Source organism: Apteryx mantelli, chromosome Z, assembly GCF_036417845.1.
Source record: "Apteryx mantelli isolate bAptMan1 chromosome Z, bAptMan1.hap1, whole genome shotgun sequence".
Lineage (NCBI taxonomy): Eukaryota > Metazoa > Chordata > Aves > Apterygiformes > Apterygidae > Apteryx > Apteryx mantelli.
The window spans coordinates 49,958,466-49,985,819 of NC_090020.1; the positions used below are offsets into that span (position 1 = coordinate 49,958,466).

Here is a 27,354-nt window from a genome sequence, read left to right on the forward strand (position 1 = left end):
GGGGGAAGAAGTCCATATGTGTGTGTGCGCATATGTGGTATATTTATGGGTTTTGTGTGTTTGTGTTCTGTTTCTTCTTGAGTGTCGCTTCTTCAGGTCATTCACAGTATATCACTACTTTCATAGTGATTCTCATAGTGACTCATTCTCTTATGTTGAAGGTTTTCTTCATGGGAAGATTTTGAAGAGGAGCATGGCAAAGGGAGAGAGTTTGGTTATGCAAGTCTTCACAAAGAACTTGAACCATTTCTACTAAGAAGAGTTAAAAAAGATGTAGAAAAGTCTTTACCTGCTAAGGTTGAACAAATTTTGAGGATGGAAATGAGTGCATTGCAGAAGCAATATTACAAGTAAGAAATGATTTATTTAAATCCTGCTTTTTTAAGTAATATATCTACCTGCAAATTACTGAAGTTTAGTAGTTTTTGTGATGCAATTGAGCTTGAGACAAAACAAGAAAAAGTAAAAACCTGATACTTTTCAGGATTTTACCACAGTGAAATTCCATGAAGCAAAGGCTTAAGAATTACACTGGTCTAATCTTTGTTCGTTTAGCTTCTGTTGTATGGCATATTTGTACGTTTTTTTTGTCAGGAGCTGCTTTTTCTCTTCAGTTTGCTTCTATTTTGAAAGCTTACATGTATCTTAATTCCATATATGGTTAGAAATTATTTACACTGTACATTCTATATCATAGGTGGATTTTAACCAGGAATTATAAAGCCCTGAGTAAGGGTTCAAAAGGCAGTACGTCAGGCTTTTTGAACATCATGATGGAACTCAAAAAGTGTTGTAACCATTGCTACCTCATTAAACCACCAGATGACAGTGAATTCTATAATAAACAGGAGGCCTTACAGGTAATACCACTTTGTTTTTTAATTAAAAAAAAAAATAAAGTTCTGTTTTACATCAGTAATATGTACACAGTAATTTTATACTGTTGAGGCAATTTATTTGTTCTTATTAATATATATTAAGAAAGAACAAGATCTCTATAAAATGTGCATCCTGAGTTTTACAGGTAAGTGAATTGATTTCTTGTTTCTTAATTAGAACCAAATAATAGACCATTACTAAATAAAATATCCCTGATTTTAATTATGATCAAAATAAAAAGGAAATAGTTTGAAATAGGCTGTGTGTTTTCGGACAAAATAAACTCAAGACCTATTTAAACCCAGACTGAAAAAAAGTAGTAGTTAAACAGGTGAATGTAATATAAATACAAATGCATGGGACTGGTAGTGGTACATCATCAATCCATGTGATAGCTGAAAGTGATTTGCAGAATGTTTTTAAGGTTTTGTTTGTTTGTTTTTTATAATGAAGCATTGTTCTCTGTATGCCTGCAAACAGCCAAAGTGAAAGGAAATAAAAGCAACAAACAGCCAAAGCTTATTATGATTTTTGCTGTTATTGTTATGAATGAAAACAACTATAGCATCACTACCAAGGATGGTCTGTGATTTTTTTTTTTTTTTGTATAGGTTAACTCTTGTTTATACTAAAACTGTTGAGAACCACTGCAACAGATAAAACAACTGCTATTGTTTGATGCAGTTTATATCAACATAAATATTTCTAAAGTTAATTTTTTCCTGTAAGCTTTGAAATTGATAATTTAAATACTTTGGGGAAAATTACCGGATTGTGCAGTGACAGCTTGTGATTTCAAGCTATTTTATGTTATAAAGTGTTTCTCAAAGCTAAAGGATATTTTACTTACAACTTGGTATACTGTATGACTATTCTAAACTATAATTAAGCTCGTCAGAACTGTTCAACCATTCTTTCTAATAATTTCATACTTTTAACAATGACTTCCCTGGCCCATCTTAATAAGGGAGGAATAACCCCATGCACCAGTACAGGTTGGGGGTTGACCTGCTGGAAAGCAGCTCTGCGGAGAAGGACCTGGGAGTGCTGGTGGACACCAAGTTAAGCATGAGGCAGCAATGTGCCCTTGTGGCCCAGAAGGCCAATGGTATCCTGGGGCGCATCAGGAAGAGTGTTGCCAGCAAGCCGAGGGAGGCGATTCTCCCCCTCTACTCAGCCCTGGTGAGGCCACATCTGGAGTACTGCGTCCAGTCCTGGGCTCCCCAGTACAAGAGGGACGTGGCACTACTGGAGCAAGTCCAGCGAAGGGCTACAAAGACGATTAGGGGACTGGAGCATCTCTCTTATGAGGAAAGGCTGAGAGAGCTGGGCCTGTTTAGCCTGGAGAAGAGAAGACTGAGAGGAGATCTTATTAACGTGTACAAGTATCTGAAGGGAGGGTGTTAAGAGGATGGGACCAGACTCTTTTCAGTGGTGCCCAGTGACAGGACGCGAGGCAACGGGCACAAACTGAAACTCAGACAATTCCATCTGAACATGAGGAAAAACTTTTTCACTGTGAGGGTGACAGAGCACTGGAACAGGTTGCCCAGAGAGGTTGTGGAGTCTCCTTCTCTGGAGATATTCAAAACGCGCCTGGATGCAATCCTGTGCAAGGTGCTCTAGGTGACCCTGCTTGAGCAGGGGGGGTTGGACTAGATGATCTCCAGAGGTCCCTTCCAACCTCAACCATTCTGTGAAGCTTTGTTAGCTCTAATTCTGAACAAAATATCCTCTTTCTTTCTGTCATAAAGAATAAAAGTGCCTAACTCCAAATTTTTCCACTCCCTAAAATTGTATCCCAAACCTTTTCAAGTTAAAGAGGCCTAAAGTTTTCAGCATTAAATTCCACGTGCACTGGAGTTTTTGTTCTAGTTATTCTCAGTGGAGCTGGGAAGGCTTAACATTGTAGCCTACCTAAAGCCCGTTCAACTCCACAAACAAGATTCTTCCCAGTTTATCTTGCATGAGAGACTTGAGTGGTAGTCATTGTCTAAGAATACTTAACAGGATGAGGCAGCAGTGCCTGTTTCTGTTCATAAGATGGGAAGTGGGGAGAAAGTAGTAATAAAATAGTCCCTTTTCTTAATAATCTCAAGTATTTTGTTGACTACGAAAAGTTATTGTTTACTTGGCAAAAAAGAGCTTGAGCCTATACCTTAACTGCTCTGATTTGTAGCTAACACTTCAGTGGAATGTTAAGATGCTGTTTTATGAGCAAGAGCTGAGAAATGCATTTCCTTAAAAATAGGCTACTCAGTGCTGCTGTTTGTTCAGTTGAAGTACTCAATGCTTTTATAATGCCTTTTTACAAGATCAGGATGCTTGCTAAATCCTGATTGAACTTTAATGTTCAATTAATGCTGCATATATAGCAGTGTAGGGTGGTCACCTGAATGTGTGTGTTAGTTCTAAGAGTATGTATATTGTGCGCACGTATTAAAATATTTTTAAAGGAAAGTCAGAATTTCTATCATTCTTCCCATACCAGTAGACAAGAAAGCAAACCTAAAATGAATGTTTAACCAATTGCAGTGTGTATTACTGTTGAGGTGAACTTATTCTGTAATATATATTTACATTGTTTTTGTAGCATTTAATACGTAGCAGCGGGAAACTAATCCTTCTTGACAAGCTACTGATTCGTCTGCGAGAACGTGGCAACAGAGTTTTGATTTTCTCTCAGATGGTGAGGATGCTGGACATCCTAGCAGAGTATTTGAAGTATCGCCAGTTTCCCTTTCAAGTAAGAGTTTTGCTGGTAGTAGCCAAGAAGCCTTCTGTCCCTTGTCCCTTTCTCCTTCCTTTTTTTTTTTTTTTTTTTTTTTTTTTGGTAGAAAGAGCTATATAAATTTATCTTTATGTACAGGAAGCCTGGCAATTGCTACATGCTAAATGATATTTTGAAATGAAGCTGATGGAAAAGAGAGTGTAAAATGTTACATTGCTGGATTTGGGGTTTTTTGTTTTCTCGTGTAACTGTTATAGCAACTGAGAAATTGAAGTTGCTCTGATTAGAATATAGTATAGGAATTCCTTTCTAACTGTAGTATTAAATCTCTTTAGAGACTCGATGGATCAATAAAAGGGGAATTGAGGAAACAAGCACTGGATCATTTTAATGCAGAAGGATCAGAGGTATGGTATTAGTTGTGTATTTTTAAGGAATCTGCTCAGCTTTATTTTTTTCCAAAGAGATATACTAAATAGAAATTTAGGGAAATTAGCTAGGAAAATGAATATATCCCTGAGAAATATAACAAACATTACATAAAAACTGAAGGCTGAGTAAAGTGATGGATGCATCTGTAAAGTTGACATTTCCTTGTTATTACCTAGAATATAATTTTTACAACTCTTAGATTTTTTTCTAAGATGAGGTTAAATAGGAACACAATTTATGAAAATGTTGTTTAATTAATATAATCAGTAATTACAATATTTTAATATTTTTTCAGTGCTCTTTATCAAAGTAATTACAAGTACTATATAAGCACTGAAAATTTAGCTTCATAACTTTGTTGTTTTGTAGGACTTAATCCTATGATTTTTACAAGAGCCCTAAACTTAGGCAAGCCTTTAGCGTCAAAAACATCCTTTGGCAGTGGGCAGAATTGAGTCGCATATATCCTTGCATGAAGTACAACCATCTTTAACTCTGGCTTCTGTTATCGTCATCTGTTGACTCTTAGTTCCTTGCCCTGGGAGAGAATAGTGAAGATCTGATTTCTAGCCTACTTGTAATTTTGGAGGCCTGTGTTATAGCTTCTTTCTTTTCTGTGTTGAAAGATTCCTAGCTTATTTAGTATTCCTAATAGGGAAGCCATGCCATACCTTTGGTCATCTTAGATCCCTGCCCCACCCTGGCAGGGTTTTTTGCAATAATGGAAGGATAGTATTTATCAGTTACTGCTGAGCTTAAGTTTCTGCTATGGTTGGGGAGGAAGGACTTAACTTCATAACATTAAACTGCAGATGTTTGTTAGATACAGAAGTTTTACATTCTAGTACAGACATCATTGCCTTTCTGAAATCTTGCCAGTTCTACTGTACAGCTTTTGAGATGAAGGGGGGAATCCAGACTTCACACGGTATTCAAGATCGTAGGCAAACTATGGATTTGTGCAGCAACATAATTGTGTCCTCTGTTTTATTCTCTAGTTTTTTCTCAATAATTCATAACATTTCATATGACTTTTTGGCCATTACTAAACTGAGGTTTCCATGGAAATATCTACCACAACTCCAAGAACCAGTTCCTGAGCAGTAATGATTTGCTATTACCTGTCTCTGTATGTAAAATTAGGATGCTTTTTTCCAATTTTGCTTTATCTTGAATTTCATATGCTGTTTTATGCCTGTCTCATAAGATCCTTCTGCAGTCCTTTGTAGTTGTCCCTGAATAACTGTGTATCATCTGCAAATTTTGTCATCTCATTGCTCATCCCGTTTTCATATTGAACAGCATTGATCCCTGCAGAACACTTGCTTCCTGTCTCATAGTTAACCAGTTACCTTTATGTCCAAGGGTCTTCCCTCCTATGCCATGGCTGCTTAGTTTTCTTAAAAAATTTTGATGAGGGACTTTGACACCTACAAGACTTTAACAGCAGGTTGTTTTGTACTTTTGGCTGGTGTTTTGTTTGATTGTTTTTCTCCTTTCTCCACTGCCCCCCCACCCCCACCCCTGGTGGTTGGTGCTCATCTCCTATGGTTCTGCTTCCCTTAAACTATAGAGAAATCAATAACTGTTCACAAGAGAAATTGATATCAGTGTTCACTTTATCCTTAAAGAAACTTCAGCTATGGAACAGCTGTTTGATAGCATATGAGTTCATAGTCTGCTTCACAGAATGTATAAACAAGTGTCATATTGGTTCCCTGAAGAATATTAAAACTAATATGTATAAAGCTATTTCTTATTTTATGATTTCAGGACTTCTGCTTTTTACTGTCTACCAGAGCTGGAGGATTAGGTATAAACTTGGCATCTGCTGACACTGTAGTTATATTTGATTCTGACTGGAATCCACAGAATGATCTGCAAGCACAGGCGAGAGCCCATAGGATTGGACAGAAGAAACAGGTACGCGTCTCTCAGCTTTGAGCTCCAAACCTGAAGGAGGGTTCCACACAGTAGCTGTCTGCTGTCTGTTTTGCATCTGGGAGCAGTCTTCATGTATTTTAAGAATAAGTAATGTTTGCTTAGTATGTCTAAAAATGTTAATAGTGCTTATCCAAATTATTTATTTATTTATTTAAATCTCCCTATATGGGAGATGGTATGGCAGCTGTAGATACATATGGTTGGGAAGGAAGGGGAGTCATGGACTTGTCCCATGTTCATTGGTATCATGTCATTCTAGAAAATAACTGTTTCTTCAGCCACATCCCCTTTACTTACAAGTGAAATATTTCCTAGTTCTTTCCAGGTTTCTTTCTTGCAAAAGACATCAAGCAATAAATCAGATATGACACTTTTGATTATGGTCATGCTTATGCCTAATCTCTACAGTTTATAGAAGAGAGGTCTAAGAATTTATTTCTTTACTTTTTAAGTGGGTTATGCAGAGACTATGGTAACGTGATTGAACAAATATTTCATAAATGAAACCAGTTAATAAAATTCAGAAGATTCATAATCAAGACTGACATTTTTCCCTATTGTTGCTTAAGGCATTTTTTGTTAGCTTGGTAATTTTATCTGAATATTGTTTTCATACGTAATTTGAGAACATCTAAATAGAGTTGTTGTTGTTGTTGTTTAAATATACATAGGTTAATATTTATCGGCTAGTCACAAAAGGATCAGTAGAAGAGGATATTCTTGAGAGAGCCAAGAAGAAGATGGTGTTAGATCATTTAGTAATTCAGAGAATGGACACTACAGGGAAAACTGTGCTACATACAGGCTCTACTCCTTCAAGGTATATCTGTATATTCTTTCATATCAATTTACCCTTAAGTATATTTGACAAGCAAGTAAAAATGCAAGTTATTTGAGCTGGTTAATAAAAGACAAAAAATGTGTAGTAAGGGACGTGCAAAGTATATTGTCTTTGCACATGTTTATTTACATATTAAATATAGCTTTTATTTTTAAGTGAAGTAGAAGCTTGATTGACTCATGATTATAGTAATTTGAAAAAATTCTCTAAGATGTTTTTCTGAAATTCCTGTATTTTAGCTCAACGCCCTTTAATAAGGAAGAGTTATCAGCAATTTTGAAGTTTGGTGCTGAGGAACTTTTTAAAGAACCTGAAGGGGAAGAACAGGAGCCCCAGGTAAATGGAACAGTGCTTCTACACTTGATGGGTATAACAGCCAAAAATGTCTATGAATTATTTTGTTATAAAGAGAAACTTACTCTGTTTCAGGAAATGGATATAGATGAAATCTTGAAGAGGGCTGAAACGCGGGAAAATGAGCCAGGCCCATTAACTGTGGGAGATGAGCTGCTTTCACAGTTTAAGGTATTGCTTTGATCCCATCCTCCCTCCTCCTGTAATTACACTTCCCTTTATAAATGCTACTGTCTTCTTTTGCATACCCATCCGTCTTGTCTTTGTTCTTATGAAACAGATACCACAATAAGTCAACACTGTATCTTTTTCGCGTAAAATGCCTTTTCACCTATACAGAATAATTACCATCAGAAAAAACATTTACAAATACATGATATATTTTGCTAAAAAAAAAAAAAAAAGAGATATATAAAAGAAAAAGATATATATATATATATAATGTATTAGTCTTTGATTTAATGATTAGAATTCTTGGAAGGGTTGTTTTTTGCTTCATGCTTTAGGCTGTTAAGCACCTGTGGTGCTTTTGAAAACAAAACATAAAGTTTGGGTTGCTTGGTTGATGACTCTGAGAAATTCCTTTCAACCCCAAAAAATCAATAAACTATGCCAGTTATTTTAGGTGTTATCCAATTAAATATATTATAAAGTGTATCCAAATTGGTTTGTTTTGCTTAAAAAAAATGCAGAGCAGCATACAGTTGTTTAGATCAGTAGAGTATTAAATCGCCTTCCTGCTGATTATTTATTTGCAACATATCTGCACTGTATTAATGTATGGTTAGCTTTACTATGACAGTTTCACATTAACTTAGGCTTTCACATGCCATTAGCCCTGCTTCGAAGGAAAATTAAATAATAATCATACAGCTATCAAGGAAGTTGTTTCATTGTGCTTCTGTATTAGTCAACTTTTAAATATGAAAAAGATTCTAATCTTTTTATTCAACCATTTTGAGTGGAGGGGTGTATGCATGTATATGAAAATACTTTCATTAGAGACAGTGTTTCATTAAGCATTTTGTATTTATAAATTATATATACATGTATATTCTTTTCAGTGTGTGTGTGTCTGTGTACCACCATCATGAACTAAGTTTTCCTAAAATTTAGTTGCTGACTCTCGTTTAAATAAAGTTGCATATTGACTTGGTGAATTTGTTCTGATACATAAGGTGGCCAACTTTTCTAATATGGATGAAGATGACATTGAGTTGGAACCAGAACGAAATTCAAGAAATTGGGAAGAAATCATTCCAGAAGTCCAGCGGCGAAGAATAGAAGAGGAGGAAAGACAAAAAGAACTTGAAGAAATATATATGCTCCCAAGGATGAGAAACTGTGCAAAACAGGTATCTCTGGGTTTTGACTGACTTTTATTTTTATGTTGCTGTTGTTTCAGTTTGTATTTTTGGATTGCCTATTTTTTTTTCCCCCTAACATATATTTTTGACAAGCCAGATAACTTTATTCATGCATTTTAATTATGTCATTTTGAACCACTTACTCTGAAATTCCAGATCAGCTTTAATGGAAGTGAAGGGAGACGCAGTAGGAACAGAAGATATTCTGGATCTGATAGTGACTCTGTCTCAGAAAGAAAACGTCCAAAAAAACGTGGAAGACCACGAACTATTCCTCGAGAGAATATTAAAGGATTTAGTGATGCAGAGATTAGACGGTAAGATTGGGGAGGAACATGCATGTTTAATGGGACAAAACAAAATTATTTTAAATCATTTTAGAGTTTGTAAATACAAAGACAGTTTATTTTTCCTGAATTTAGTTGAAACCTTTTATTCAAGGCATTTGACATTTTACCTTGCATAATTTGTGGTGCTGACATGATGGACTGTAGTGTCCAGAATTTGAACTCCTTTTGGTGAGGGATAAAATTAGGTTGGAAAAATATTCTTGATTGTTTGAGTAGGTATTACTCCTAATCACTGCATCCCCTGAAGACAGTGAGTGGTTTCAAAAAAACAGTTTTTACAGTGGATGAGCTTCCCTCCCCGCCCCAAACAAATAAACAAAATATTCTACTTCCCAGCAGCATCAACTGATTGAAGAAAGAGCATGTACATCTTTGTCATGATACCCACAAAAGATTGAGTGGATTTTGTTTTCTTTTAGATTTCTTGACACTGTAATTGAATTAATGTGATATACTTTTTAAAACCAAAAAATAAAAAATCCCTTTTCATTAATAAATCTGTACAGCTGGTCCCGTAAGTATTGGTGCTTTAAATATTTTTTGGTAGAAGGAGAAAGAAGAATTGTTTTTGTTTTACCTTTATGGGTTTGTGAAACGCTACTTTGTCTTTCAAATTTTAAGTATTCAAATTTCTCTGAAATATTTTAAAGTTTACAAAATATTCTTAATTATAGAAACAATTTTACAAGATCCTTGTTCCCTTTGCGTTTCATCCAACATAATGGATTGCAGCTTTTGACAAGGTTATTTTTGTGCTAGCACTAGTAACTTGGATTCTTGTTTGTTGAGGAAAACTCCTTTTTTATTTCATTCCCTCTCTGCCTCCTGGATATTTCCAGTTTCTTTCCATCCTTCCACATTTTTTCTGAGGGTAGTAACATTCCTTTATCTTTCATGTCATGCTTTCTTAAATCTTAAAATCATCTGTCTTGAGTTGCAGCTATCTCCTCTTTATTTTATGAGGCATAACATAATATTTGAATTCTCTATTTACTGTAAATCCGCATTTGATTTTTACGATTAGACATGTCTAGTTGCTGAATCTTTTGTCTCATGAAAATAATAAGGTAATTTCTGAAATAAATTGTACCATCTATTGTTTTATTTGTATCAGTTCTTAAACCAAATAAAACTCTGGTTTTAAATGTGGGGTATCTTGATATACTAAGCTGCCCTAGTCTCTCTAGTTTTCATTTTTTTTCCATTGTCCATACAGTGTTGTACTAAAAATTGATTGATTGACAGTTTTAAAACCAATGTGGTTAGTTAAGCATATATTTAAACTGTAAAATTGTTTTCTGTTACTAGGTTTATCAAGAGTTACAAGAAATTTGGTGGCCCCCTTGAAAGGTAAACTGATTATAGTTTTGTAGCAATTTGGAACCTTGTTTTCATAAAACTAGAACAATACACCTAGAAAACTTAGGTTGAAGAGAAAATAACTGTACCTAATCCGTTGCCTTGACTATAACATGAATTTAGTTTAGTATCTTCCCTTTCTTCATATATGGCATGTGTGTAGACAGCCAGTAATTCAAACCTCTCCGTTTTGCAGGGCTACTTGTTCTTTCCTTATACTTTACATGCTGTCTTGTTTAATCTGCATTAATGATAATCATTTAGTTGTCTTGTTTGATAGTCTGTTGAAAGCCTATGGTTTTATCCACCATAACTGCCAAAGGTAGTTTTGCATTTTTCTTATTGTCAGTTCTTATTTTTAAGTTTTCTGTATTACTCCACTTTTGAGATTAATTTCTCATTTTCATTTTCCTTAGAAATACTTATAGTCTATATAATCATGTTATAGTTCCTTTTCTTTTTAATAAATAGCCAGTAATGTAACTCAAAATTGTATAGTTAGTGTCCTTTATGGTTCTTGTTGTATTGTCCTCTGGTATCTGGATCAATTGTATTATTTCCTTTTTTTTTTTCTTTTGTAGTTTTTGTATAATTTTCTATAACTGTTTTTAACTGCATGGATCAAAATTGCACACAGTATCGCAAGTGTGGCTGACTGATAGCTTACATGATCACCTTTCTAGTTTCAAAATTTGAAGGAGTCATTCACAAATTAGTGAAGCTTTAGAGTTGTACAAAATACTTATCTGTTTTATTACAGGTTAGATGCTATAGCTAGAGATGCTGAGCTAGTTGATAAATCTGAGACAGACCTTAGGCGTTTGGGAGAGCTTGTACATAATGGATGCATTAAGGCTTTGAAGGACAATTCTGGACCAGAAAGAGCAGGTACGGTGTGCTTGGGTGGGGAGAAAGAAGAATAAAAAGTATCAAGAAGCCTGAGTTATTCTTGCACTCTGATTATAAGACAAAACAATTGTATTAGGGGAAAATATAAATAATAGTAATAAATGTTAGCATGCTAGGCTATTAAAAAGGGGATTATAGTAAGAAGAGTTCTTCTCCCCTTCCCTGTGTGAATTGCTATAGGAGAATGCAGTATGTTTTTGCTTTGCCGTGAAATTTAAGATTAATCTCATATTATTATATGGAAGACATTGAAATTCTGAAGTTTAGTTGGGGTGTTTGGTTAAGAAAAATACATTTGATATAATTGAAGGTGTGCTGCTACACCAACAATCTTTCCTGTTTTCTTTACGTTTGTCTGTAAGGTACACATAAAGCCTAAATACTTTGGTCTTTTATTTTAAGGAGGTAGACTTGGGAAAGTTAAAGGCCCAACATTCCGAATATCAGGAGTGCAAGTAAATGCAAAGCTGGTCATCTCTCACGAAGAAGAGTTGGCACCATTGCATAAATCCATTCCTGCAGATCCAGAAGAAAGGAAAAGGTAATTTTTTCTAAAGGAAGCCATAATGTAGAAAACTATTAAAGGTTTTTATGCATATATTTTATCAATCCAGACTCTAAGCACACTGCGACACCAATGTCTCTCCATTCCCTATAGAGGACTGGCAGCAGCAGTCTGCTCTGTGTCTTTGTTCTTTCTTCCCTCACCTTAGTAGCCAGTACCTGCTTTTTGGTTTCTGAACTGTATTCATTGCGGACTGGGTTCGGTTAATCTTAATATGGTATTCCAGACTAGAAATCAGGCTTGTTGAGGAGCTGCTTTATGTGTTATCTCTGCCTGAGGCAAAGTAGTATCTGTCACAGTGGAGCAGGCAGTCATTGTTAGTAGTTGTTTCAGTCCTCACTCTCTGAACTTTTTAGCTTGCCACCCTGTGTATCATACTCCCTAAACTGTCCGCAAATTCAGTTAGTGGTTACACTCGGGTGATGTTTTAAGCTTTTCTTCACAGCTGGCCAACTTTATGACTCATTCCATTGCCATAGACCAGTACCTGTTGTTCCTTGTGTCTTAATCCTGACCTGCTATAAAACATGTTATAATACTGATTTCAGTGAATGTTCTAAATAAATTGTAAGAAAGTCTGATGGTAGATAACTGAATTACTTTCCTAAATATACCAGCCTCCTAGTGATGTAACAGTACTTATTTTTTCCACTTGTAGCACATTCCCCACCCCCTTGCTAAGTTTCCGAAGTAAAGATCACTTATTTGTCTAACTTACTTCCACTAGATATGTCGTCCCATGCCACACGAAGGCAGCTCATTTTGATATAGATTGGGGTAAGGAAGATGATTCCAATCTGTTAATAGGCATCTATGAATATGGTTATGGCAGCTGGGAAATGATAAAAATGGATCCTGATCTCAGTTTGACACAGAAGGTATGTCATCTACAAAATTTCCTGTCATCAAGGACCTTTTTTGTTTAGGTAATAATGATAATAAGATCAGTCACTGAAAGAGCATATTTTATGATAACTGAAATTGCACAGAAGTTGTATATCAGTTGTACTCCTTCATTCTCTTCTTATGGTAGTTTATTAGATTTCAAGGTCTTGTGTATTCTGTTAAAGTATGCCTTCTTACAGTTTATTATGTTTTCATATTTCCATATCCTTGGAACTCTGTCACCTCAATTCTTCCTTTCCAGTTTTTTGTTTCCCTGTTTTAGATGCTCTAGTTGTGTTCATTTTGTTCTTGAGCTTTTGGAAGGGAGGCTGCTCTGTGGTTTGGTGTGCTCCCCTCTTCCTCTCTTCCCCCCCACCCCTCCCAGCTTAATCCCCATTTCCTTCACTTGAAACTGGCTTTCATTCACAACCTGAGAATAGCCACGCTCATTAGACCAGAAGTAGCACAATAGCTGCTTAACAGTGTTGAGTAACAGATAGGTAGGGATGGACTGGGGTGAAGCAAGCTTAGTGATATTGCCAACAACCTGTAGCTTTGGGATTCGAGGAGCCAGGGTTGTGTCCAAATCTGTTTAATAATGATTTCTACTCCTGCCTTCCATCAATTTGTCTGTTTTATGAACACACCCTTTTATATTTTTGGCTACGGCAATATCCTGTAGTGATGAGTTCTGCATTTAGAAGCATGAGGCAGAACTCGGAGATCTGTGGATGGCAGTGGTACAGGAGTTCAGAATTTCTTAGATGAGCTACAAGGTTGGAAACAGAAATCAGAGGCTAGTTTTTGTAAACTCCGTGAGACAATTTTCAAAACTGTCTACATTAATTGTGTGATTGGGGAAAAATAGATTGTTTAAGAAATTCTCCATTCCTTCAAGCATGCTGGCACTTTTGCCAGGTATAGTTAGAGTGGATTTTTTTTTCCCAGCGTTTTTTGCAGCTTTTTCATTTCCCTGTGCTCCAGGCTAGTAGCTCATAAATTTGGTAATTTCTGCACATAGCTGATAATACCATTGTTCCTCTCAGATTTTACCTGACGATCCAGATAAGAAACCCCAGGCCAAGCAGTTACAGACCCGTGCAGACTACCTCATTAAATTACTGAATAAAGACCTTGCAAGAAAGGAAGCACAAAGACTTGCTGGTGCAGTAAGTAAAATTTGACATGCAGTAATGAGATAATATGCTTATGGGCATGTTAGTGATCCTCTTTTTTTTTTTCTTTTTTTCTTTTTTCTTTTTTTTTCTTTCTTCTTTTTTTCTTTCTTCTTTTTTCTTCTTTTTTCTTCTTTTTTCTTTCTTCTTTTTTCTTCTTTTTTCTTTCTTCTTTTTTCTTCTTTTTTCTTTCTTCTTTTTTCTTTCTTCTTTTTTCTTTCTTCTTTTTTCTTCTTTTTTCTTTCTTCTTTTTTCTTCTTTTTTCTTTCTTCTTTTTTCTTCTTTTTTCTTTCTTTTTCTTCTTTTTTCTTTCTTTTTCTTCTTTTTTCTTTCTTCTTTTTTCTTTCTTCTTTTTTCTTTCTTCTTTTTTCTTTCTTCTTTTTTCTTTCTTCTTTTTTCTTTCTTCTTTTTTCTTCTTTTTTCTTTCTTTTTTTCTTTCTTCTTTTTTCTTTCTTCTTTTTCTTTCTTCTTTTTCTTCTTCTTTTTTCTTCTTCTTTTTTCTTCTTCTTTTTTCTTCTTCTTTTTTCTTCTTCTTTTTTCTTCTTCTTTTTTCTTCTTCTTTTTTCTTTCTTCTTCTTCTTTTTCTTCTTCTTTTTTTCTTTCTTCTTTTTCTTCTCTTTTTTCTTCTTCTTTTTTCTTTTCTTCTTTTTTCTTCTTCTTTTTTCTTCTTCTTTTTTTCTTCTTCTTTTTTCTTTCTTTCTTCTTTTTTTCTCTTCTTTTTTCTTCTTCTTTTTTCTTCTTCTTTTTTTCTTCTTCTTTTTTCTTCTTCTTTTTCTTTCTTCTTTTTTCTTCTTTTTCTTTCTTCTTTTTTCTTCTTTTTTTTCTTTCTTCTTTTTTCTTCTTTTTTCTTTCTTCTTTTTTCTTCTTTTTTTTCTTTCTTCTTTTTCTTCTTTTTTCTTCTTTTTTCTTCTTTCTTTTTCTTCTTTTCTTCTTTTTTCTTCTTTTTTCTTCTTTTTTTTTCTTCTTTTTTCTTCTTTTTATTCTTTTCTTCTTCTTTTTTCTTTTCTTCTTTTTCTTTCTTTTTTCTTTCTTTTTTCTTCTTTTTCTCTTTTTTCTTCTTTTTTCTTTGTTTCTCTTTTTTTCTTTTTTTTTTCTTTCTTTCTCTTTTTTCTTCTTTTTTTCTTCTTTTTTCTTTCTTCTTTTTCTTCTTTTTCCTTCTTTTTCCTTCTTTTTTCCTTCTTTTTCCTTCTTTTTCCTTCTTTTTCCTTCTTTTCCTTCTTTTTCCTTCTTTTTCCTTCTTTTTTCCCTTCTTCTTTTTCCCTTCTTCTTTTTCCCTTCTTCTTTTTCCCTTCTTCTTTTTCCCTTCTTCTTTTTCCCTTCTTCTTTTTCCCTTCTTCTTTTTCCCTTCTTCTTTTTCCCTTCTTCTTTTTCCCTCCTTCTTTTTCCCTCCTTCTTTTTCCCTCCTTCTTTTTCCCTCCTTCTTTTTCCCTCCTTCTTTTTCCCTCCTTCTTTTTCCCTCCTTCTTTTTCCCTCCTTCTTTTTCCCTCCTTCTTTTTCCCTCCTTCTTTTTCCCTCCTTCTTTTTCCCTCCTTCTTTTTCCCTCCTTCTTTTTCCCTCCTTCTTTTTCCCTCCTTCTTTTTCCCTCCTTCTTTTTCCCTCCTTCTTTTTCCCTCCTTCTTTTTCCCTCCTTCTTTTTCCCTCCTTCTTTTTCCCTCCTTCTTTTTCCCTCCTTCTTTTTCCCTCCTTCTTTTTCCCTCCTTCTTTTTCCCTCCTTCTTTTTCCCTCCTTCTTTTTCCCTCCTTCTTTTTCCCTCCTTCTTTTTCCCTCCTTCTTTTTCCCTCCTTCTTTTTCCCTCCTTCTTTTTCCCTCCTTCTTTTTCCCTCCTTCTTTTTCCCTCCTTCTTTTTCCCTCCTTCTTTTTCCCTCCTTTTTTCTTTTTTCTTCCTTTTTTCTTTTTTCTTTTTTCCTGCTCATTCTTTTTTTGTGCAATTTTTTTCCATAGTGCTAATCATATTACATGAGACTAACTCAAGTAATGAATTGCAAGTTTAATATTGTTTTATTCTCTCTTACTTGTAAGTACTTTTTACTATTACACTATGTTTTGTCTCCATTCCTGAGAAAAGTGATGGCCATTAGTGGCGATAAATAAGAGGAACCCTTTATTTAACATAAAAACAGATCTTTTTCTGTAACTGTGGTGCAAAGATATTTGTCAGTTGACATAGTAAAGATACTTATTGCATTCAGGGCAATTCAAAGAGGAGGAAAGCAAGAACTAAGAAGAATAAAGTGCTAAAGGCTGCAAAAATAAAAGAAGAAATAAAAAGTGACTCCTCTCCACCACCCTCAGAAAAATCTGATGATGATGATGATGAGGATAACAAGGTAAAGATGGATATTCAGCTGTTTCTGTTGTAAAGTTGAAATGCCTGAATGGCATTCCTCCAGCAGAGAACTTAATGTTGTTTGAATCCTTTTGTGGCAGTTACTGTTAATATTAAATAGGTACAGTCACATGGAAGATTATATCTATATTAATGTAATGATAGGCTTGTAGCTGAGGCATTATGATTAGGTTTCTAAATTATTATTTAGATAATTTAGAAATTGGGTATTTTAGATAATTTAGATAATAAGATAATGTTATAGTCTGATTACAAGTGTCATTGAGCAATTTCACGGTTCTTTAATGACTTCAGCATTGTATCTGCTAGAAGTGTAAATATAATGCAGCATCTGAATATAAAACTGCTAATGTGTTATTACTGCTTATACAGATTCTTCAGGTAGATTTTTTTTGTTCAGGCTTAGGAAAAAAAAAAGTTTGACTAGAAATAACAGCATGAATAAATGATGTTTTGAGGCATACAAGTGAAAGGTCCTGTATACGTCATGACTTTCATTCTTCAAATGGACCACTTAATATTGTTACTTTTTATTACTGCTGTATTCTTTCAGGACTGTGTGTTCTACTTTTGTTGGGATTTTTTAGGTTTTCTGGTTTCTTTTACATTTATCTCACAGCAAAACCACTAAAGAGAAAAACTTAGATAAAGTTTAGGGATACGTTGAACCCAGTTTTGTGACTTTGAAGGCAGTTGAAATAAATTGGTGTAAAAAAAAATATATATATATATATATATAAAATTAAAATCCTTCCTTCATGGTTTAAAATAAACTGAATTGAAGTAAATGTTTTACGTAACCATTTTAAATTATTACAAGTCATTGAAAATATATGTTAAGATAACAATGATCAACTCTTTCTGTAAGGGAAAAAATATTTATTCAAATATACAGTTTAAAACTGAGTCAGACTGAAAAGAATCATGATACATTTATATAAAACCATCAGTCTTAACTGAAGTGTTCCTATATACATTTAAATTATACTATGAAAAATAAAAAATAAAGCCAGAAAAAAAATTTTTGAATGTAGACTTGTTAATATTTTCATGCAATAATTTGTCTGGAATGTACAAACTAAACTGTGAGGGCAATAAAGTAAGGGCAACTGAATCACAAAATTAGGTAAATTAGGTCTTCAATCTACTTAAAATGTGTGTTGGACACTAATCTCCACCTGAAACAGATGGCACTGGCAGTCTGTCAATTGACTGGTATTTTGGGAAGGAACCCAGAATTTTGTCTCCTTTTCTATCTTTACTAACGAATGTTCATCATTTGAATACTGTTTTGTACACATAAAATAATTGCCCTTCTGAAAACTGGGCTAGACGCAGAAATAGGATTTAACAACCTAAATGCCACTGAATTGCCGTAGAATATGCTGTATTTTAAAGCTCAGGTACAGTTTCTGTTTAATTGCTGTAACATTCAGGAAACACTTTAAGTCCCTGGGTTTTTTTTGCTGGGAAGTTCCCCCTAAATACTGAAGTCCTGGTTGGGCTTGTTGCTAGATACCTAATCTAGATACTTTGTTGGGATTCATGTATTAGGCATTCTTTCGTCTGCTTTTCTGGAAGCCAGGATTCTGTATATGTTCTCCCAGGATGCATTTCAAATACCTTCATGACAATGATGATTCTTCCACTTGTACCTTTTTGTTGCTTATTGTTATTATAGTATTTTTCTGTGTCTGAAAGAATCTGAGCTTCTATGTCAGACCTCCTAAGTGAATATTATAAATGCCAGTAGGGGCATTCTGTGAGGTCATTCTCTCAGAAGAGATTTTGTTCGCCATGAAGTAATTAAGTGGGCCCTTCTCAGATGATCTGTAAGACTTTTTTTTTTTTTTTTTTTTTCTTCCCCCTGGACAAGAGGAGTTTGAAACTTTGTTCCTTGTGAATGTTTAATACATGATCAGTAAAGAGTTACTGGAACAAAGCTAACTAGGACAGAGGTCTTCTATCATCACCATCACTTGAGTGCCCCGACCAATCAGTTCAGTTCTGTGATGTCTGCTTCTGTATTTTTTTAGCTCTTTACAGCTTAACTATGTTTTACAGGGGCAGATTTCCTTGGGGATATGAAAGTTAAATGGACTTAATCTCTAACCCCCATTACTACTGCCCAATCAGTACTTGTTTTGTGTCACATCAAGGAAATGAGTGAGTGGTCCTCATTTTTCTTTGCAGCTGCATCCAGCTCTATTTGATAGGTATTAAATCTAAGTCTAAAGAAATTATGTACAGATAAAAAATATGTTTTAATCTGATGGTTACAAAACTGTATAGCTAGGAGCTCAGTTTGATGTGACATATATGCTTGCGTATTGCAGGATGAGATTGTTTCAGTGAAACATCTACATAAAAAAATAAAAGCAGAAAAAGAAAATGAAGAAAAGCCTGAGCCAGATATTGATATAAAGAAGGAAGCTGAAGAAAAAAGAGAGACAAAAGAAAAGGAAAATAAGAGGGATTTGAAAAGGGAGAAAAAAGAAAAAGAGGATAAGAAAGAATTAAAAGAAAAAGATATTAAAGAAAAGAGAGAAAACAAAGTAAAAGAATCCACACAGAAAGAAAAAGAAGTAAAGGAAGAGAAGGTAACTAGGTTTACTTATCTTATATAGCACTAGAAAAGGCCATCAGGTTTTTGTGAATGATTTTGAGTTGGAAAGGTATTTTGGATCATTTGTTGATCAGTTGTCATTTCACTGAAATCTTTTACATAATTTGAAGGTTTTTTTTCGCCACTTGCAACTGCAAGGACAGGCATACAAGATGGGAAATTACCCTTTGAAGATACACAATTTAGTGGGGCTGCAAGTGCAAGTGACCTAAGAAACTCATTTATTTATTTTCCATTCTCTTTTTCCATGCTTCAGAGACAGAAAATAAAATATACCAGCATTGAATGTTAGGATATTTTTTCTTGTTATTAGTGAAGACAATGCAGTAGTTATGGTACTTGCTTAATTACAGAATAATTCCAAATCCAAAACAAAGTTTGCTTATTGGATTAATTTTCATATTTTGTTCTCAGGTAAATGAAACCAAATCTGAAAATAAAGAAAAAACTAAAAAAGTTCCATTGTTGGATACTCCAGTTCATATTACAGCAACTAGTGAACCAGTTCCTATATCTGAGGAGTCTGAAGAACTTGATCAGAAGACATTCAGTGTGGTAAGGCCCTTATTGATAACTTACTGTTTGCGCTTGATATACTAAGCGGACACAATTTCTGACGTTCTTTGTTCTGCCATTAGGCATTGTAATACAGATGATCTATTGCTAGTAAAATCTCAAATCAGTGAAGGTTATGGATACCATGCTAAAGTCAGGTTTGTTTTCAGGCCAGCAGTTTTATTTTGTTATTTATTGCAGCGTATGCAGATTATTGCACTGAATAGTTTTAAAATATGAATATTGATCCTCAAGAATAACTCACGTGTATACTGCTTCTTAAAGGACAGAAATTAATGAACCTTAGCACAGTTGCTGGAGTCTCTGGTTTGGCCTTATCAAATACCCCTATCTTCTTTGTAAGCTGACAAGAGAAACTAGGTTTCTAAGTTTCCCCCAAGTTTAAAGACTCACTGTTAGACACAAGAAGAAACAAATTTTAAAACCCTTAAAAATATCTTACCAGAGTAATCTATCTGATACTGAAAGAATATCAGTTAAATCAGTACTGCTGACTAGAACAGAATCAATATTGGAGGAAAAAAGGTAGGTAAGCTCAGTCTATGTGGATTTTCATAGGTCAGTTGGGGCATTTGGAAAGATGCCAAGGAGTTATTTTGAGCATCTACTTTTCTGCTGTGAATGTTCTATCATTCTGGTTTCAACAGCTGTCTGTTACTGCCAGGCAGGTTTACTGGGTCTACTGTGGTGTTGGCTGTGAAAAGCAAATTCTAGGATTCTAGTATGACAATGACCAGTTTAGGTTTGTTTGTAGTGTGTGGGGGGGTGTTTTGTTTTTTAATCTAAACATTGCAAGTGACTCATATGTGATTTCCAGAATGAGTCTCAAATGATTCAGGTAGATATCTGTGTGTGGCTAGGTGTCTGAAAATCACTTGATTTCCATCTACAGTAACACTTTCCTGATCACCATTACAGCTTTCTGATCACCTTTATACTTAAGCAGCACACTCTGTAAATTGTGGTTTAAAGGCCACTTTAAGCTGTGGCTAGTGCAATATGTAATGTAGTTGCTTAATTACTTAATGGCATCAGCCAGCAATGGAACAGCTTTAGTGATTTTTCTGAATTGTCCCCAGATGTTGACAAAGTGATAATGATGTTCTCCAAAATCCTTCATATTTTTTGATTCTGGATATACAGACTTGCCTTTTTCCCTTACAGGGAGCAATTCTAATTTGGGTTTGTGTATTGAGCATTTTTTGGACAGGCCTTCTGTTCCGGAATGTATGTTCATCATTAGGTCACGGTCAGATGCAGTCTAATTAGCATGTTTAACTACTTTTTCAAATGGAAATTATTGCTGTAGATTGCTGAGGCCAACTCATTTGACTTCTTACGCCAGCGTGCATTTCATCTGTTTACCTTGCCATCGCGATTGGATAGTATTTCCAAGTGTCTGTAATTTAAAACATGCTAACTGGATTATCTGCATTTACTGTTAACGCATCTGAATTACAATGTGAAAATTCAAGAACACCCATATGAAATATATCTATGGGTACATGTGCATTTCCATCACTATTGTTGCTAATTTAGGCGTACCTAAACTAGCATTACCCTAGATAGCACAAGGTCTGTTAGGATCTGCGTAGAACTCGAGCTTAAACTCCTGGAAGAAAGAATCCTGAATGTCTGCTGAATGCCAAGTTTAATTATTGCAGAATATATCTATTTAAAATGTATTAAACATTCTTGTATTTAATCTTGACACTGAGTTTGTATAGCTTTCAAGATCCTAAAAAGTAAAATAAGTCCTGTCTTATATACTTGTGCTGAAAGTTATAACCATGATTGTAAAATCCAGTTGTAATAAGTTCTTTCCCTCAGAAAATCTTTTACATTAAATTAGTGCTTTCTTAAATCTTTAATATCTTTGTTGCATACAATCTAATGCTTTCATATAGGAGTAAATTTCCAGCTGGATTTAAAATACTACTTTTTCCGAAGGAAACCTGTAGTAAAACTAAATTTTAAGAGCTGTGAGCGAAGCCTTGTGTTTCATTTGGCTTACAACAGTACTGTCTTTGCCTATATAAATATCACACTAAAGGTGGGTCATGTTTTAGAATTTTTTTTTTTCTTTGAATAAATGTATTCCTTTTTTCCATTTTACAGTGCAAAGAAAGAATGAGGCCTGTCAAAGCAGCATTGAAACAGCTGGATAGACCAGAGAAAGGCCTTTCTGAAAGGGAACAGCTAGAACATACTAGACAGTGTCTAATCAAAATTGGGGATCACATTACTGAATGTCTAAAGGAGTACACAAATCCTGAGCAAATTAAACAATGGAGGAAGTAAGTTATTCTGTGAGATTTTTCTCAAAAAAAGGAAAGTCCACAATTGCTTCTATTAAACAGAATCATTTTTAATTATTTCTTATTTCTTATTATCCCTTTCTTGTAACTTTCTGCTGTTTTAAATAAGGACCTATAAAAAGAGATTATAAATGGCTTTGGCTTTTAATGGATTCAGTTTTTTATACTGGCATAGCAATGCATTTCATCCAGTAGGTGGAGCCATCTCACTTGCAACTAAAAGCAAACAGAAGACAAATGTGTTTAAACAGTATTTAAAGTTTAGTGGAAAAGGGTTCTTATCCTTAAAGAATCTGTTTTTTTCAATTTTGAGGAGGTTTTATTCATGCTAAAAATAGGCCATTCTAAATTTGTGTGTTGACATTTGTATGATTTTGAGTTGCAGAATCCTTTATTCTTTTTAAAATATACTCTAGAATTAAATCACATATTAGCTATGACTTCATAAAAAGAGTTACCATAACATGTACTCAGAGATGTTTTTCAAAAATGAAAGAAGAGGTTTTTAAATGTTTTATGCATCTCTATGAGATAATAACTTCAAAAAATTAAGAAAAAAAAATTTTGTAAACTTGTAATATTCCCTTTTTCTGTTCCCAACTAATATAATTTGAGTTGGTTTTATCATAATGTGCACTTAAATACTTTGTTTGAAAACATATCCTGAACTTCTGTATAAAACACTCAGTTAAGTGTTTAATTTCCTTGCAGACTGTTGTCAGCATAGAATGCTTCTGTTTTTACTTATTTTACTTCAAAATAGTAGGGTGAACTGAAATATAAAAGCAAGATCCATGTCTCAAAGGCATTTTGGTAAATGTTATATTTCTTTTAGTGGAAATTCATAATACAGCTACTATAATAACTTGTAATAATGCTACAATACCATAAGCAGATTATTAAAATATGTATTTCACCTGTCTTTAAGATATATAGTGTAGTAATACTACATTTATTAAAGTTATATAGATGTCATTAGGTACACCATTGACTGTTCTGTCTACTTTTGCAAAACTAAGCCAATATTATAGTATTTAAATCATCACAGCGAAAGAGCAAATTGATGCTTCTTGAGCCTACGCACTTAAAATGTTTCTGAACTAAGCACTAAGTTGAACACTAATATTCTGTAGTCACTTTTAAGCACTCCACCTGTAAATTTGACTAAAAGAATTCTAGATTTTAGATCTGGTATCTGTGACTATAGGAGCAAACCTTTTCTTTAGAGTTTTGGCTTCTCAACAGCAAGAGTTGGTTTGTTCTTCTTTCTTCCTTTGTAGCATAGATACTCCAGATTAGGCTTGAATTTTTGGCCATGCCGTTTACATCCTCTTTCAGATTTCTCGTTTGGTTTCCAAAGCTTTGACCAGGCTTTAGAATTCGGTGGGGGGAAAATCTTCTTTCTCTGATATTTTTAGGAAATGAGGCATGTAGCTTAAGTGTCTTGCACTGCAGGATATTTCAGGTTTGGAAAAAGCATTATTGAGTAGAAAATACTTAAATTTTTTGTCAGATTTCAAACAATCTTTCAAAAGACTTCCACAACAAATTGAAAGCTATGTTTTTAGGCGGTTTTACAAATCATGCTATTAACACAATCATTGTATTTACAACTTTTCATGCATTTCTTTGCACTCTGAAATCATTATGGTAAATATTACAAAGTGGTAAATTGTTAAAGGAATTCATTTTTCAAATGTTTGAAATGCAGCTAGGTAGTGTTTGCTATGCAGCTAGATAATATGCTATGTAGTGGATCTTAGAGTGATTTTAGTTTACCAAAGTACTGCTGAAATTTCACTTAAGCCCATGTTCTGTTGCATGATACAAGAATAAGCTAACATACAGAAGAATTATAAGCTCTCTTTCTTCTTCCTCAGAAATTTGTGGATATTTGTCTCTAAGTTTACAGAATTTGATGCCAGAAAGCTGCACAAACTGTATAAACATGCAATCAAAAAACGCCAAGAGTCTCAGGTAACATTTCCAGGCTCTCTCTAAATATAAAAATATACTTTTTAAGTAGTATAACTGTTTTATTAGAGTAACAATTTAATGGATTACCAAGAACAATTAAAAAAATATTACTTGAGGTACATTTTTGCACTCATAATAAACTAGCCACTTCTGGGGGGATATATTTAAAGTATTCAGGTGTAATTTTGGGTTTTATCAGTGACAGTTTTCGTACTTGTCTCTTTTAGCAACACAATGACCAGAATATTAGCAGCAATGTGAATACACATGTAATTAGAAATCCAGGTAAGAAATCTTACATGTATTCTTGTGCTGGATATCTTGGATAAGGTATGTGAAATAAAATAACCTTAAAAATTGTCTCCTAGAACTCCCATACTGCTAGATATCATAGGGATATGCTGAGTTAGCATAATTTAACAAGTTTGCTGATGAAATTGAACTGAGCACAGAAGTTGTAATGTCACTACAGTTTAAAAAAGATATTCCCTGAAGTCAGGGTTAGCAATCAGTTATATGGGATGTCTTTTATTCTTGACGCCATCTTTCTATGCTCATACACTTGCGTTTTTATTATACTTGCTTTTATATGGTGTTACATTATAACTTGGGAATATTCTAATGGGCTTACAATGAATATAATATATATTTTAGGAATACCACTAAAAACCTTTCATTAACCGGGTATACCTTTAAAACTGATGTTCATGCTAGAGCCGTCCATCCTTAGGCAATTCCTACCACTCTGTAATTGCTGTACTAAAGGCACCAGGTCTCTATTGGTTGCTCATTTGGACAACATTGATTCTCTTAATTTAAGAAGGATTTGGTCTGCAAGGCTGAAAAGTTAAGTTTCTCAGCCCTACACAACTACATTTCTAACTTGTTTCCCTCCTACTTACTTCTCAGGTTTCTCTGAGTTCACTCACAATAGTGCATATGTCTTTCAACTATTTAGATTTTGTCTCTGTCAAATTGTAATGTCACTTTTGCATTGTTTTAAATCTGATGTGTAGAAGTGCTGACTGAATTAGGCTAGGAAAAGGTTTATAGTCTATGAAACTTCCTTATAACCTTTGCTTTATTAAACAGATGTGGAAAGACTGAAAGAGAATACAAATCATGATGACAGTAGCAGGGACAGTTATTCTTCTGATAGACATCTATCACAATACCATGATCATCACAAAGACAGGCATCAGGGAGATGCTTATAAAAAAAGTGACTCTAGGAAAAGGCCCTATTCAGCCTTCAGCAATGGAAAAGATCATAGAGACTGGGATCACTACAAACAAGACAGCAGGTGAGTTGTTGCAGCAGTTGTAAAATCTGTTCAGAATTCCCTTCCTATTTTTATAATATGCTTGTAGTAAGCACCAAAGTGTCTTTTCTGAGGAAGGCTGAATTTCAAAGTAATTATATCTCTGTAATGCAGTTTTGTTGTACTGGCATAATTGCAATTCTTACTGTGAATCCAGTAACATTAACACAAATAATTTATTTTTCAGATACTACAGTGATAGTAAACACAGAAAGTTGGATGATCACAGGAGCAGAGATCACAGGTCAAACCTGGAAGGATGTTTAAAAGACAGTCGGCCTCATTCAGAACACCGTTCCCAATCAGACCACAGGATACATTCAGATCACCGTTCCACTTCAGAGTACAGTCATCATAAATCTTCCAGAGATTATAGGTACCACTCAGACTGGCAAATGGACCACAGAGCTTCTGGTAGTGGCCCAAGGTCACCATTAGATCAGAGGTCTCCTTATGGTTCAAGATCTCCCTTAGGACACAGATCTCCATTTGAACACTCATCAGATCACAAAAGTACACCTGAACATTCATGGAGTAGCCGGAAAACATAACAAAGACTGACATTTTCTGGACCCTCTTTTAGCCATATACAGTAAACTAACACAGTAATTGCCTTACATGACTTGAAAGATATGGACTGGATATTCTATCAGTAGCAGTATTGTTACTTCTTTCCAGGATGCAAGGTCTATTATCCCAACAGAAGAAAAATATTTTTGTATTTAAAGTTTATGCTGCACTGTGCTGCAAATGTTGTGGCACTTTTTTTTAAGAAATGGAAGATGTTTACTTTTACAGGGACCTCAACACTGCCCCATTCAGACTGGATCTTATTATAAAACTCTTCGTGTCAGAGTGGTTTTAGGCTGAACACAGTTTAAATTATGTTTGTTAATGGACATTTAAACACTGACCTGTGATCGTGTTTCAGGAAGGAATGAGGAGTTTGGTTTTTTTTTGTTTTTTTTCTTAGAAAAGAACTCTCAAGGACTTTGTTCACTTTCCAAAGCTACTTGTTTACATTGTACACTGCGACCACCTTGCCGCTTTTCATCACAAGCTTGAATATTTAAATTCTGTACCTATACCTGTAAAATAGCCAAGATTTCTCCTGTTTGTGATCAGTTGTAATGCCTTTTTACAAAACAAAAAAAAACCCACAAAAATGGCTGTAAATTATTGTAAATTAATTAAATGAGGTTTTTCCCCTCTCAGGCTTATTTTGACTGTTCCTTTCCCCACCAACTCAGGCCTTCTTATCACAAGTATGAAACAAAATCAGTGTACTTACACTTTTTAATAAAATATCTTGATGGAATCACTGTTCAGAATGTAAAAATGGGGAAAGGGAACATTTTATTCCATTTAGTGCTTCTTTTTTTATTGAATACTCTAGATACATGTTTTTGTTTTTGTTTTCTATTAAACTGTCAGTGTTGTGATTGTTGTAATGAAATGGTGAGAAATATTCAGCTAAACTGTGCTCTGGAAAGTTTTTCAGGTGCATTGGTTTTAAAGAAGCAACGTTCAATATCTGAACACTTCAGAATCCAAATCAGCCAAAATTTATTGTAAATCCATTTGTTTTCCCTCTTTAACATGGGCAATAATGTCAAATGTGCTATGCAGCCAGTTAATATTTTAGCAGATTTGAATGACTTTATTAATAGAATTGTTACAATGCACACTGATTGTACATAGATAACTTCTATCTGACAAATTAAATTTAAACTAAAAGGATATGTGGGCTCTTGTAGTTTTCTGCTGGTGTTTTTCTACAGTGTACCTTTCTCATATTTAAGTATAAAAATATTAAACTCTTGTAAATACTAAGTTTTAATACACAACACGAAAATCAGGGAAGATAAACTTCTAGCCTAGCATTGTGTGGTTGAAGCCATATCTGTTGCTCCATTTTTTCCTCTTGTCTTACAATGTTGAACATTTTTTTCCCAATTAACCAATTGTATATAAAAGCATTAAAATCAAACTAAAACCTTTTCACAGAGTATATGTCTGCTAGGGTCTCATTGTAGGCACAGTCACAGCTCATTTTAAGTTAATATCATTTAGCCAAGTACACTTAAGCTACTTTAGTGTAAGCTGGGACTCAGCTAGTGCTTGTTCAGTTCTTAGCTCTTCATCTTCTCAGGATTGGGAGGAGTTTGTGTTGTTCTGCTTTTGCACTTAATTGCTGAAACAGTGTTTAACTGGTGGTGCCTATCAAGGTTGTGCATGAGTGCTATGCATCTTCCTCTCCCAATGGTGAAAATCTAGAAGAGCATCAGCAACCACTGCCTTGTTCTTACTGTTTGGGTAGCGAGCTGGAGTCTTAGATCTGTCGTGATAAATTGAGCAGTCCCACCAAGTCTGGTTCACAATCAGTGCAGCCACATTA

The 27,354-nt window shown here is 34.4% G+C and overlaps 1 protein-coding gene across 4 annotated transcripts in view; it reads left to right on the forward strand.

The window, feature by feature from the left end:
• CHD1 (chromodomain helicase DNA binding protein 1) overlaps positions 1-26,167 on the forward strand; it is a 53,375-nt gene extending 27,208 nt beyond the window's left edge. For 2 of the 4 annotated variants that reach the window (XM_067316299.1, XM_067316300.1), the window contains 23 exons: positions 162-350; positions 698-860; positions 3,473-3,625; positions 3,946-4,017; positions 5,816-5,965; positions 6,658-6,806; positions 7,067-7,163; positions 7,257-7,352; positions 8,360-8,536; positions 8,705-8,865; positions 10,207-10,248; positions 11,018-11,145; positions 11,569-11,707; positions 12,459-12,609; positions 13,663-13,785; positions 15,981-16,118; positions 18,475-18,738; positions 19,179-19,319; positions 21,459-21,637; positions 23,539-23,635; positions 23,863-23,920; positions 24,728-24,938; positions 25,144-26,167. In XM_067316299.1, the coding sequence (XP_067172400.1) occupies positions 162-350; positions 698-860; positions 3,473-3,625; positions 3,946-4,017; positions 5,816-5,965; positions 6,658-6,806; positions 7,067-7,163; positions 7,257-7,352; positions 8,360-8,536; positions 8,705-8,865; positions 10,207-10,248; positions 11,018-11,145; positions 11,569-11,707; positions 12,459-12,609; positions 13,663-13,785; positions 15,981-16,118; positions 18,475-18,738; positions 19,179-19,319; positions 21,459-21,637; positions 23,539-23,635; positions 23,863-23,920; positions 24,728-24,938; positions 25,144-25,507 (3,442 nt within the window). In that variant the 3' untranslated portion in view covers positions 25,508-26,167. The remainder of the gene's footprint in view (positions 1-161; positions 351-697; positions 861-3,472; positions 3,626-3,945; positions 4,018-5,815; positions 5,966-6,657; positions 6,807-7,066; positions 7,164-7,256; positions 7,353-8,359; positions 8,537-8,704; positions 8,866-10,206; positions 10,249-11,017; positions 11,146-11,568; positions 11,708-12,458; positions 12,610-13,662; positions 13,786-15,980; positions 16,119-18,474; positions 18,739-19,178; positions 19,320-21,458; positions 21,638-23,538; positions 23,636-23,862; positions 23,921-24,727; positions 24,939-25,143) is intronic. The other 2 variants (XM_067316301.1, XM_067316302.1) reach the window with 2 other exon arrangements.
• Positions 26,168-27,354: the final 1,187 nt, after the last annotated feature.